Here is a 13,186-nt window from a genome sequence, read left to right on the forward strand (position 1 = left end):
TTTTAAAGGGGATATTCAAAGAAAATGGGTTTGTTAAATCAGGAAGTTCTCCTTTTGACCTTAAAAAACCCACGCAAGCCCGAGAGAACACAAAAACTCCACCAAAGACCTGGGATTGAACCCTCGACATCAGAACTGTGACGCCGACGCGCCAATCACTCATCCGCAAGGCTGCTATTTTGTGAATAATTAAATATAGCATACTGTCATGCGCTTTTCTCGTTGTCAAATGCAATCTTCTTACTTTGTTGCTTTTTCCAGCCTCCCCAACTTCGTGGCAAATGGGACGCATGCAGTTTGACAGTGTCAGCCGGAACTGAGCATTGTTATCTTTGAAAAGTTTAAATAAAGAGGTACAAAATGGCACTTAAAGGATTGCGGCTGTATGTTGTAGTCTTTATTACAATAGGAGCCACTTGACCAGATTGATAGGTTTATTGACAGTATTGTATTCATATCTACAGCATTGATCATTGGACATGCTATTTGTTCTCCACCTAAATTTATATCACAAAGATCAAAGAACTGCGATTTCTTTGTACCACTCAATTTTGACAGAACTATCATACTCACTTTTCTAGTATCCCTGTCTGCATATATACACTGGTATAACCCATACTACTCGCATTTCATATTGCATTGATTAGTATTTAACACAACTATCATTACATACAGTAAACAGCAGTACAGAACAGTATCAGGTGAAATATAATTGAGTAATGCAGTACTGCACTTCAATTCGCTTTATATTGATGGAGAATTCCCTGATGTGCATCACATTGCACAGCTGCGAATGCACAGCACCAAAACGTGTTTTGTTACAGTGTTGTGTTGTTTGTTGTTATACTTGAGTGGCTGTATACAGCAGACACAAATTCAATGTATGCTTCTTACATACTACAAAACAATCATTCTGAATTAATCTAATACGTAGATGAGACCAGACTCCAACATAATAAAGATATTGTGAATTTATTCTTAGAATTTAGGCCACTAACATAATCAGAACTTGTGCCAAGTCATTATACATGCACATTTGATAAAAATTAATCCAGCAGATGTGCTCCATTCCAGAACATTAGATTATATGCAGTTTGTATGCTGCACAACTTCAGGAAATGTAAGCCAGCTGTCTTTTGGTCGCCGGTCTTTTGGTCGCGGTCTTTTAGTCGCCTGGATCGCGACAACGGGCGACCAAAAGACCGGCGACCAAAAGACCGACAACCAAAAGACCGGCGACAAAACAAGGTAAAACAACATGGTCTACGCATCAATAAACGCCAACAATGGCCATGAGCAGTTTCACTGAGCCGACGTGTGAGTGTATAAGAGTTTGTATGTACATGAGTTGTCCCCTTAGGAAGGTACGTCCGTCAGGGTCTTAACAAGTTCTCCAACAAAAAACAATAAAAGTCCGGGAAATTTGGAGCTTTTCTTTAGCCTAATAATTAATAGGGCATTGAGTATGATTAAATAATAATTCGCAGTTTGTATTTAGGGAATTTGAGCAACGATTAAAATGGTAATTATCAATAACCTTCCGGGCGACCAAAAGATCGGCGACCAAAAGACCGGCAACCAATCGACCGTGTACCGTTGAAGGATTGTTGAAATGCTTGTGTATGTGTAGAAAAATAGCATTATGATTTCTATACGAGACATTTGCCTACCGGCTAATTGTGCGGTTGTGTGATGTCACTGGTTCGCAATACGTATAGCAAGAGATTCTTCAATGTCACTCCACCACCTTCATGCCACTAAACACAATGCACTGAATGTGAAAAGCCCTCTCAGTAATGAAAAAAAAATGGCCAAGTAATTTTAAAAGCTATTTAACATGAAATAAATAGTGAAACTAAAGAGCAGCCCCAGGGGTCAGTTTGTGTTTCAGTAGTTATTCTTTGTAGATTCAACCAGATGTGGAAGAAATTTGGAGGCTGTCTCGGGTCAGTTCGCCAGCAGCTGCGGTACTTTATTAAGGCTGTTTTTTTTCTGTTTGTAGTAGCCACTTAAAATCAAAGCAATTGACTGCCTTCTGAGAAAACAACATCTACCCTACTCTTAACAGCAAGGTAAAAAACGTACAAATTGCTCAGTGAACATTAGTGTGCCTACCAATGGTGGCTCTGAGGCAAGCTTTAGAAACAGAAACAGCAGCAATTTACATTGTGGTCATGTTAACGACTGCTTGATGCCAAAATAAAAAATAAAAAATAAACAAAGATCCAGTCACATAAGATTTGCTACTCGGCCATAATTTGTTCAGTTTGTAATAACTGAACACAAGAGGAGGTGCTCACAGAGTAACATAAGGCAGCAACCAATTATATGTTAAACCCGTGCTTACGTATGTATTGCAAGCGATTGTCTTAAGCATTCAGTACAACAGGTAGGTTAATTCCAATAAGGAATACATTTCTGTATACTTCCATATATACACCGTATTCGGGAAATTTCACTGTTTCAGTGGTTAGGGGGTGAGAATATAGACACAGGAAAAGACATTTTAGACATAAATAGGTCATAAATAACTTAATAAATGAATAGAGAGGTGTGGCTGAAATATATACGTGTATGTATGTATATATATATATGTATATATATATATATATATATATATATATATATATATATATATATATATATATACACACACACACATACATATACACACACACATATATATACATATATATATATATATATATATATATATATATATATATATATATATGTGTGTGTGTGTGTGTTTCTATATTCTCACCCCCTAGCCACTGAGACAGTGAAATTTCCCGAATACGGGATGATCTAATCTATTCTAATCTAATCTTTTAAAAGGAAACCGATGATAAAAATCATTCATTCATTCATCTTCCGCTCATCCTCCCAAGAGTTGCTGGAGACTGTCCCAGCTGACTTAGAGTGGAAGGCAAACTATATTAAACTGGTCGCCAGTCAGCCGTTAGGCACAAAGAGAGTCAGAGAACCACTGACTCTCACAATCACATTGCCACTGAGGGGGAATTGAACACAGATGCCACACCAAAGTCAGGCAGAAGAACCATTGCACCATCGGGTGGCTGATAAAAATCCCATAAATGTTTGCGCACAAAACTATTTCTTGACACTGTGTGTGGGAACACTCATAAAACATGTTTACATCAGACCCTAAAATTAAAAAAAATCAAGTGAGAATAAAAAAAAAAGATTATAATTCAAATGAACTTAAAAAATGTGACCTGAGGAATGTTTGTTACATCTAATTCTATGCCAGTATTCATTTTGAAAGCAACTACAGAATACTTGTGTATAGGGTTGGGTAACTTCGTACAGTTAAAGGATATCAAAGATCAGGTATTTTTGCTCATCCTGAATTAATCCTTCCAAAGCACTGTCCTTTCCTTTGTACGTCATGTTTCTCCACCTAAGACAAAATACCTACAGTCCTCATGGGGTGAGAACTTGCCTACTTTTTCACATTTCATTTTTTCCATAACCTGATTAAACAGACCTTAATGGGTAAACAGAAATAATCATGCTTCGATGCATTACATCCTAAAGTCTGATCCACATACTAAACTACCAGTGAGTCAAAGTAGATGCCATATGTCATCTCTTAATTACACTCATGCAAAAAAATGCAATATGCATACAATTTGTAAATACACAAAATTAAAACATCTTATGTAAGCAAATGTAAAAATTTGGCACAGCACCTGAATACAAAGTTTTTCATTTGCATTCCATGTTTAAATCTAATTTCTAGTCTTTTGGCTTTGTTCCAATTCAGGGAGTACATTGATATAGTTGTCTGCTTTTTCATTTGGAGCCTTTGTATTTTCAAAGCAACATTCTGTGGTGAGGCTTTAAATCTCATTATACTTGTATGACAATAAAAGCATTCAATTCAGTGGTTAAAAATTTAGATTAGCTATGAACATGGAGAAATTTAAGGCACATTCTTTGCAATAGGCAACCACAAACTTAATACAGTGATAACTGTGTGTGTAATTGGGTTATATCTCTTTTTCTGATTTTGTCTTGGGCTTAATTGTCTACAATTAAGTGTGTCATTACTCATGTTTCCTTCACTGTTACAGTAACTCATTGCAACAGGAAAAGCATGTCGAAGATTTGTAATCTTTTTATAATCTGCAAAACCATGAACAAATGTGGGAAATAAACCCTCAAAAAAACTTTGAATATTGCACTAAAAATATTCTCTGTTGTGTATTGACTATGTGTAACATGCGGGTTAATGAAGAGTATAACTTTCCTTATGACGTTCTGTTAAGAGCGCATAAAAGAAAAAAAACACAAACTTGTGTACTGTAAACAAGCAGAAACTTGAAATATTGTCAGACAAGTTCAAACGGCAAACAGAAAGCATTACAAGCAGAAACCTATATTGGATATAATGCTAGGCAAACCAAGAAATAACAAAAGAACAGCACTACAACAAAATGTTATATTTGAGACATGTATAATATTGCCATTTGTCCTAACCTGTGAGTGTGGCCATGGTTGGAGGCATGTAGTTTCCTGATGACTTCCTCGCTGAAGTCAAAGTGAACCCTTCCTCTGGCACAAGGTGAACGCCGGTGCATTGCCCCAACACACACACATGTACACACTACCTGACACACGCATGGAACCACAAACACGGCAGCAGGAACACGCCAAGACTGGCAGATATTGCCATCAAATACCAAACCCTCAAAGTTTAGCAAGAAATGCCCCACATTTCAACAATCCATCATACACACACTGCATTTGGACAGACTGTCATTCAAGCTTGACATGTATTAAAAAAATAAACAATTACACTCATGCTACACATCACTGACATTGCCGCAAAAAGTTACCCGGAAAATTCACCGCTCACACCCCCCAAAACAAGAAGCAAACAAAAACTCAAATAGCCTGACCCACAGACACTTGAGATGATGTCACTCACACAAACACATCGCATCATGCAATTCTTCTTTGCTCTGCCACTACTATCCCTATGTGGACTCTCATTGGCAAATGCTTGAGTTAGTGTGTGTGTGTATGTGTGTGAGGGGGGGCTTCCCTTGAGAGAAGAATAAAGAGTTATGTCCAAGATATGAAGTGGATTCACTGGACTCTGGATTCATTTTTTACTAACAACGTCATTACATCTAAGTATAAGCAAATGTGGACTTGAGGATAACAAGCAAGAACTTATCAGCACTTCTCCACCCTCAAGACCCCTGAACGCAGCGTCATTGAGCCTTTAAAGGCTCGTTTTCTAGTTGTAAAACGAACACTGTAGGTTTCTGTTTTCTGTCTTGAAGCCTCCACCTTGATTTGCTTGTATGAGAAATATGGTAAGAGGCATCTGGCGTGCCTACAGGGGGTCCCTGTGCCTTATGACAGCTCATTGTACAGTTGTATATAACAAAATCCTCATTTCCATTGAAATAAACATGCTTTACTGTGTAAACCCTCCAGGCAAAAAAAATTGAGAACTATGTCAAAACAGACAATAATCCTTTGCGAAGTTATCCCTCCATGAGACTCAAATTTAAATAAAATTTATGTCAATCCTTTGTGCTACGTTTGTGCCCCAAAAAGTTTTATTTGTGCTGAAATTGCTTTACAGGTCAATCTTTTTGTTTTGTGCAATTACTGTTTTTGAAATATTCACAATTCTTTTATAGGTCAATCTGAGGTCAACCAGCCTCCAATTTTCCTCAAAATTGGAATTATTTATTTGTAGTACATTTCTCCAAGTGTGTGTTTAAAAAAAATGTTTTTTGCTGCTATTGTTTTTGAGATATATTTACAATTCTTTTATAGGTCAGCTCTCTTGTTATGGTCAAAGATGGTGCAGAATAAATATATAAACCGTACAGTACAGTACAGACTCGACATTAGTAACATTGCTCGGGCACTCACCTTAAGCATTAACATTTTTATCTTCCCTCTTCCTTATTTTTGTTATTATTATCCCATCACACTAGGTATCCCACCACACACTTTCGGTAAAAGTACACATTGTTATGGGTGCGATGTGTGGAGCATGGAAGGACCCAAATGCAGGGAAGCAGGGGTGACAGTGCACTAACAAAAGTTGAATACTAATAGAAAATTCTGAAAAATAACAAAGACTTCAAAACCAATGAACAAAACCAAACCTGATGGGGAAGAAGGGGGAAAACGAGAAGCAGAGGACATGGGGAAAGCACATGGGGAAAGCACATGGGGAAAGCACATGGGGAAAGCACATGGGGAAAGCACATGGGAACATGTGTACACAAGACAATCCAACCAGGACTGACAAACAGGGTTTAGATAGACAGATATGGGTTGACGAGACAATCAGAGACACCTGGGTCATCCAAGATTGATAGGAGATACACCAGGGGCAGAGAAACGACAGGTGAATTCAATGGCCAATCACAAGGAAAAATAAACAACAAACCCTGACCAAACTAATACTTAACACATAGAGACTACAATTGCCATTTTTAAAAAAAAAATTGTTTAACGGTTTTTGTTTTGTTTTGTTTTTGTATTGAGCGTTGCATGTTCTTAATGGGCTTTCGTGTTTTTTTTGCCGGGTACTGCGGTTTCCTCCCACACCCCCAAAACATGCATGGCAGGCTGGTTGAAAAGTCTAAATTGCCTTTGGGTATGAGTGTAAGCGTGAATGGTTGCCCATCTCCTCATGCCCTGTGATTGGCTGTCCACTAATTCAGGGTGTTCTCAACCTCGTGGCCATAGTTGGCTGGGATAGGCCTGAGCACCCCCCGCGATCCTTGTGAGGATAAGCAGTAGGAAAATGACTGAATGTTTTTTGTATCACTATTTCCTCTTCTTCTGTGTGTTTTTCTTTTCTCTTTTTTCCAACCCCCTAAAGCCTTTTGGGTCCAGCTGTTTTCTCAGAATAGACAAAACAATTTAAACAAACACTGGGAGAACACTAAACTCCCATGTGGCACTAAAATTCACATCCTCTATCCTCTTAAAAAGTATAATCATTATCCGTTGTACCCAGTTGTAGACAGCAGAGTCCAAAAACTCTAACACTAACAGCCAAAAGGTGGCGATGTGTTATTGCAAATACGGACCATGACTCTCACTCACATCGAAAAAAAGTGACTTGCAAGATCTGCCACCAGATGGGCCACCCAATTGGGGAAAAATGGCAATAAAATAACAGCTTTAAAACAAATTAGGAAAAAAAAATCAAATTGGATAAATTGATGTATCCTAACTCCTGACACAACCCTTGTTAGAATTTTAGTATAACTCTTAAAATGTTAAATACGCAAATTTTAATCCAATAAATCAAGGGTGTCAAACTCGGGTTGGTTCGCGGGCCGCATTAACGTCAACCTGATTTCATGTGGGCCGGACAATTTTTGAAATAATATTTAGATATTTTTTCTATTTAAATCAGATTTAAAAAGTGCATCAAAAGCCCTAAAAATTCAGTTTTTTATAGATCTAAAAAATGTTTGTTTGAGCTTTTTTTTTCTTTGTAAAGAAAAATATCTTTTAATAATTCGTTTTTCATTTCAAAGGGAAACAAAATATTTTGGGAAATATGTTCAATATTAAAGTGGACAACAGAATTTTTTTTATATATATATATATTTTTAGATTTTACTAAATGCTTTTTGAACTAAATAGACAAAAGGGAAAAAAGATTACAAAATTGTAATTATTGACTTAAAAGGGTGGAAAATCAGGAAATATAATATACATCTAGAATCTTAATTTGAATTTGATCCTAACACAGAAAGTCGGCACTCATGATTTACTTTCTCGGGCCGCACAAAATGACGCGGTGGGCCAGATTTGGCCCCCGGGCCACCACTTTGACACCTGTGCAATAAATGATGAGTTCAGATGAAACACAATGTCACTACTTCAACATGCAGCTCATAATGCAACACTGGCTGGTTCGTGTGATAAGAATGGACTGTATTTTCCATATTTAGTTGGGGGCCAATCGTAGTTTGCAGTGACAGTTTATTAAGGATTAAATTTTACTGGCATGGTGACAGACTGTAGTGAACTTTTAGAGCAGCTTGCTATTGGAATAGAGTAGCACAGTGGTGATTATTTTGTTTATGTCACTGTATCCATTCTGTAGGCCTACATTTACTGTATATATACAGCAAAATACTCTGCAAAGCAATAACTGGTATCTCAGACTAAGATTTGAATTATACATTGGATGTCACTCAATTTGAGAAAAATGCCAATACTTGATTAGTTAATGTAGGACATACTGCAACATTTAGACCTCTTATAAATCAACTCATATTTATAATTAATTGATTACGAAATGAAAAGAAAACAGCCAGATTTCAGTGCCAAATTTGTATGTATTCCATTAGAGCAAACAGTTTATTTTTTTGACATGTTTACCGTTTCGTAGCATGCTTAATGATAACCCAGACGTTTTCTGAGGCAAGCAAAAAGTGCCATTAAAAGAAGCATTAAAAAAGACATTCTGGGCATTTTAAACACAAGTTGTCTTGCAAGCCTGACAGAATCACATTAAAGGTTATGAAACATCATGGAAGGTCACATATGTATGATTCAACAGCCAAATGCAACAACATAATAAAAAAGGCAGATAAAAGAATCCCATTTAAAAGACAAGGTAAAGGTAGTGAAGGTAAAGTGGTGATAAATCCCTTTACAATCAGAGTCCATCCAAATCATCATTCAGAAAAAAATATGTATCTTATCCCTGCTGGTCCTTTCAGCATTATAGCACGCTCTCTTCTGTTTGATGTCTAAACCAATCATTTTGTCATAACCTGAGGGCATGCATGGGTCCCTATCAATGTCCATGTCTTAAAAAGTGCATAAACTACCAAACATTTATAATACTACGAACAAAAATAAATCAACAAATTAAAATTGAACACTGCATGTCTTGTTTTGAGGCCATTCTTTAAATTATACGATTGAGTTAAAAGATTTAGGTGAAAACCGAATCTTTTACTGCACATTTCAAGGTAGAGTAAAAGAAAATGTTAGCAAAATATTGGGGTATGATTGGGGTAAAATACATTTGTTACTTGTGCAAAGGTTCTAGAAAATGAGACTGAGAGCTTTCTCATTGTTAGATTAGAGCAGGGTTGTCAGACTCGAGTTGGTTCGCGGGCCGCTTTAACGTCAACTTGTTTTCACGTGGGCCGGACCATTTTAGATATAATATTTAGATTTTTTTTTATTATAAATGGATTAAAAGAAGTGGATTAAAAGTCCTGAATATTCAGTTTTTTATAGATCTAAAACAATGTTTATTTTAGTTTTTTAATATATTTTTAGATTTTAAAAAATGATTTTTTAACTAAAAACACAGAAAAAAATGATGAAAAAATTACAATTATTGATTTAAAAGGGGGAAAATCAGGAAATTTGATAAATATCTATACTGTTCATTTTAATTTGATCCTAAAACAGAAAGTCGGCACTCATGATTTACTTTCCCGGGCCACACAAAATGATGTGGCGGGCCAGATTTGGCCCTCGGGCCGCCACTTTGACACACGTGGATTAGAGTAAAATGTATTCATGCTGACATGCTGTAAGTAGGTAGGGTGTATCAGGTGACAAGGGCCTCGTTATCACTTGGTAAATCTCTAATGCAGGTCACATTTCCCCAAACCAAACAATAATTAGGGTATTCATTGGAGAAAACTATTGGTAAAAAGCACATCACATTACTTTTCTTTGCTCCTACCATCATTCACACTTAATTAAACCTATGTTATTGGACAGAACCTAAAGAGATATTGGCTGGAAATCATTCAGACAGCATGTGCCTGGAAAACACAATTGGCAACACAAACCAGGATATTTCCCTAAAATATTGCTTAATGTACAATCTCTGAATTTCTGTGGAAGTGTCTTAAATGATAAGAATTGCTGGATAGGGGTCACATAGATTTAGTCGGCTATATTTCTCCACTGAATTAACCTATCATCGACTACCAGCACTGCGGTCAATACAGTGTGCGCAAAAGATGGCCATGTTATCCAATGCACTTTATAAAAGCGATCACATTTGTACTGTAACCAAGAACGGAGACCACTTCTAATATGTCTTCACATACCCAATCCAAGAGTGGCGGCGGTTGCCGAATGGACTGATAGAAACTTCCAGATTTGATGATGCCATGGTCAGTTTTTTTTTGTTTGGGTAATGCTCTCCCTGGGTGTCAACTCAAAGACCTGAGTCATCACTTTGAAATTGTAAATGGAGTAATAATGAACTGAACTTGTTCAGGAGGAGCACATACAATGGGCCACGCATCCTAAAGTTCAACAGTTGAAAGTCACAAGGTAGTCTCATGGAAGCAGGCTGATTATCTCAAGGTTTTTCAGAGTGCAAAGTTCTGGGCTTAATAATCAAGTGAGTGTTTACAGAAAATCTTTTTTCCCTTCACGGGTCCATCAGGTTTGCAGCTTGTAACCAGGATGACATAAAAAAAATGTTCCGGGAATTATGAAACAATCTTCTTTCCTTTTTGGAGTCTTGCAGCAGTCCACACAAAACTAAATTAAAGAATACTGAGCAAACACACAAAAAATGCATCGTACATACATATACACACAGTCCGGTTTTGATCACAGCATCTCGCCGACTCCATTTGTGTTTTAAACACCGACACGAATGTGTGCCTGTCTGAAATTGACACTGTTCCTACTTCTTGTAGTAGCCCCAGCTCAGGTTGGTGGGACAACGTACAGGTCACATTTCATGGATGAACTTTCCTCCCCCAGCTTCAAGTAACTCAAAGAATTCATCGTCTTCTTCGCAACAACCAAGAACAAGTGAAAGGGGAATTTTGTTTTATTTTTTGCATTAAAGTCAGGATAAGCTGCTTGGAACATGAATGAATTAGGACAACATCATTAAAGCGATCCTAGTTCATTCATGCCTTCAAAGATGACATGTAATTTACATGTGTATCTCACTGCTTGATTGTGTTCATAAGCATGTTTGTAGCCTACAGAATGTTTGGGTTTAAATTTATATTTATGTCATGAATGCAATTATACAGTGTAGTAAGATAAAATACATATACACTTTACTCACTGGGTATTTTGACTGTACTAGAGTTTACCATTGTTTTAAAGATTTGCATTATCAGGCTACACAGCATCGTTACCAGCCAAAACTAAAGTTTTCATCTCTATCAACAGTTATTCTAGCCCAAAACTCATGAGCAATAAAAGGAAAAGAAAAGGAAAAGGAAGAATTACATGTTTTGCACCCTGGCCCAACTGAAAAATAGTATTTTTCTGAAGTACATCTCTGTGTAACTCCCTGTGCGAACTCTGACAGTGAGCGCACCACTCCTATCCAACGTGTGAATGTGCAATGACACTTTATTTTAGTTCGTCAAAAGTTTGTTATTTGAGTCACAAGCTCCCAGATATCACCCCCACCGGAACAGGTATGCCCTAATACTAAAAGATTAGAGCTGAGTGCCCAGATTCATGTTACAGACCAACAGGTAAATGCTCATCCACCCGTGGACTCAACATCTTTGTGATTCTTCACAGGAAGCTGGATTGATCGAACACTGTGTCCACTTTCACAGGTTTTTAATGTCTGCTTGCAGGGAGTCTCTAGAGAGCTCTCACTTCAACACCAAGAAAAAAAATCTATAATTTAATGGCCTCCCAATTCATATGTTGTACCATACTTTTTGTGTCCATCAAAAAGCACTTGTAACCATGAAGAAATATAAAATATTTCCTGAATGTGCATGCTTAGTGTGGTGATACTGATTAGAATTAGAGCTGTCAAATCTAAAAGGTTAATACATCAATTATTAACCAAAGAAGTCAGAATAATGATGCATTATTATGACCGCACATGATCATTTGAATTAATAGAAGTATGATGCAGTTCAATCCAGAAATAAGTCGAATAAAAAGGCATTCCTAAGAACTAAAGAGGATACTGATAACAAGTAATTTGCATTTATAGGAATAATTTGGAACATGCATAGGAAGACAAATGATGCTCACATTTTTACAATTAAAGCAGTTTTATAAAACGCTTGGCTCGTACCATTGAATTTAGCTTGTTGATGGAACCAAGAACACAAAATTCTAATTTCATGAAAATTGGGTGGAGTAAAAGTGGATACACTCCAAAAGCTAGGATATCTAATATTTGCGCCATGAATGTTGTGTTGAATTGCTGGAATACCTTTCCACCTCGGCCAATTGCTCCTCTTATTAATAATTGCAATCCCCCCTTATTAAGCGATAATAAACCGTACAAATGCAACGCGGCACATATTTACTCACATAGAGTGCACTTAAAAGTTTATTTTTTTTTCACAAAGTAGACGTGGTGCCTAATCATTCGCTACGCGTTTGGTATGCAATAAATTCAAAATTCTGTAGATGTTGCTGAATGACGCTGACAGCTTGACTGTTTGGGTACATTGCTTGCTGACGGGCTATGTGGAAGGGGAATGGATCAGCGCATGTCATGCTTAAAGCTCGACAATATTAGCAGTCGACGCCGACAACATTTTGGTCTTCTATCACAGACCGAGACGATCCAGGTTAGAGCCGAAATGGGTAAAACGAGATCGGTGTTACAAAAAACGTACTAAAAGAAAAATCCCGTACAAAAGTTCTTATACGGCAAACACAATTTGAAATGATCAAAACACGTATAAAATACGGGAAAAACGTATGGTATGTAATGGTGACGTGCTTCATGCTGTCTTAGGGACTAAGGCATACACTTAAATATGCCGCGAATGTGACAAAGGTCACTAGTGACACGAGCACAATAATTTTCCATGTAATTATTACCATGTCGCTTCATATACTCATGTTAAGAGATCAAGAGTGTGATCGTGTACACAACAATCATGCATGTTCTGACAACGCGTGCATACAACATCAGTGGTAATGATGAATAGAATGATACATCCCAGGGTGGTTATAATGTCTCTGGGCTTCAACAAAGCTCAAATATTCAAATGATTTTCTGAATCTCAGATCCATCTCAGTTCTTTTCCGTCGGTCTATTTCTGCTACTGCTTTCATCTCCTTTGTTTTACTTCCCCAATCTTTATTTTCAGTTACTTTTTTGTCAACAATAATCGATCATGTTCTTGTTTTTTAAGCCTGCATTAAGGAAGTAATACAAACCTAA

General features: G+C 37.1%; 1 protein-coding gene across 6 annotated transcripts in view; it reads right to left on the reverse strand.

Annotated features, from left to right (window-relative positions):
* pde4ba (phosphodiesterase 4B, cAMP-specific a) overlaps nucleotides 1-13,186 on the reverse strand; it is a 118,702-nt gene that overhangs the window by 48,851 nt on the left and 56,665 nt on the right. Inside the window, exon 1 of one of the 6 annotated variants that reach the window (XM_077606732.1) lies at nucleotides 4,507-4,873. The exons of the other annotated variants lie outside the window; for them this stretch is intronic. Within the exon in view, the coding sequence (XP_077462858.1) occupies nucleotides 4,507-4,607 (101 nt within the window). The 5' untranslated portion in view covers nucleotides 4,608-4,873. Of the gene's footprint in view, nucleotides 1-4,506; nucleotides 4,874-13,186 lie in introns of those variants that run through there. 6 annotated transcript variants of the gene reach the window in all.

Source organism: Stigmatopora argus, chromosome 8 (assembly GCF_051989625.1).
Source record: "Stigmatopora argus isolate UIUO_Sarg chromosome 8, RoL_Sarg_1.0, whole genome shotgun sequence".
Lineage (NCBI taxonomy): Eukaryota > Metazoa > Chordata > Actinopteri > Syngnathiformes > Syngnathidae > Stigmatopora > Stigmatopora argus.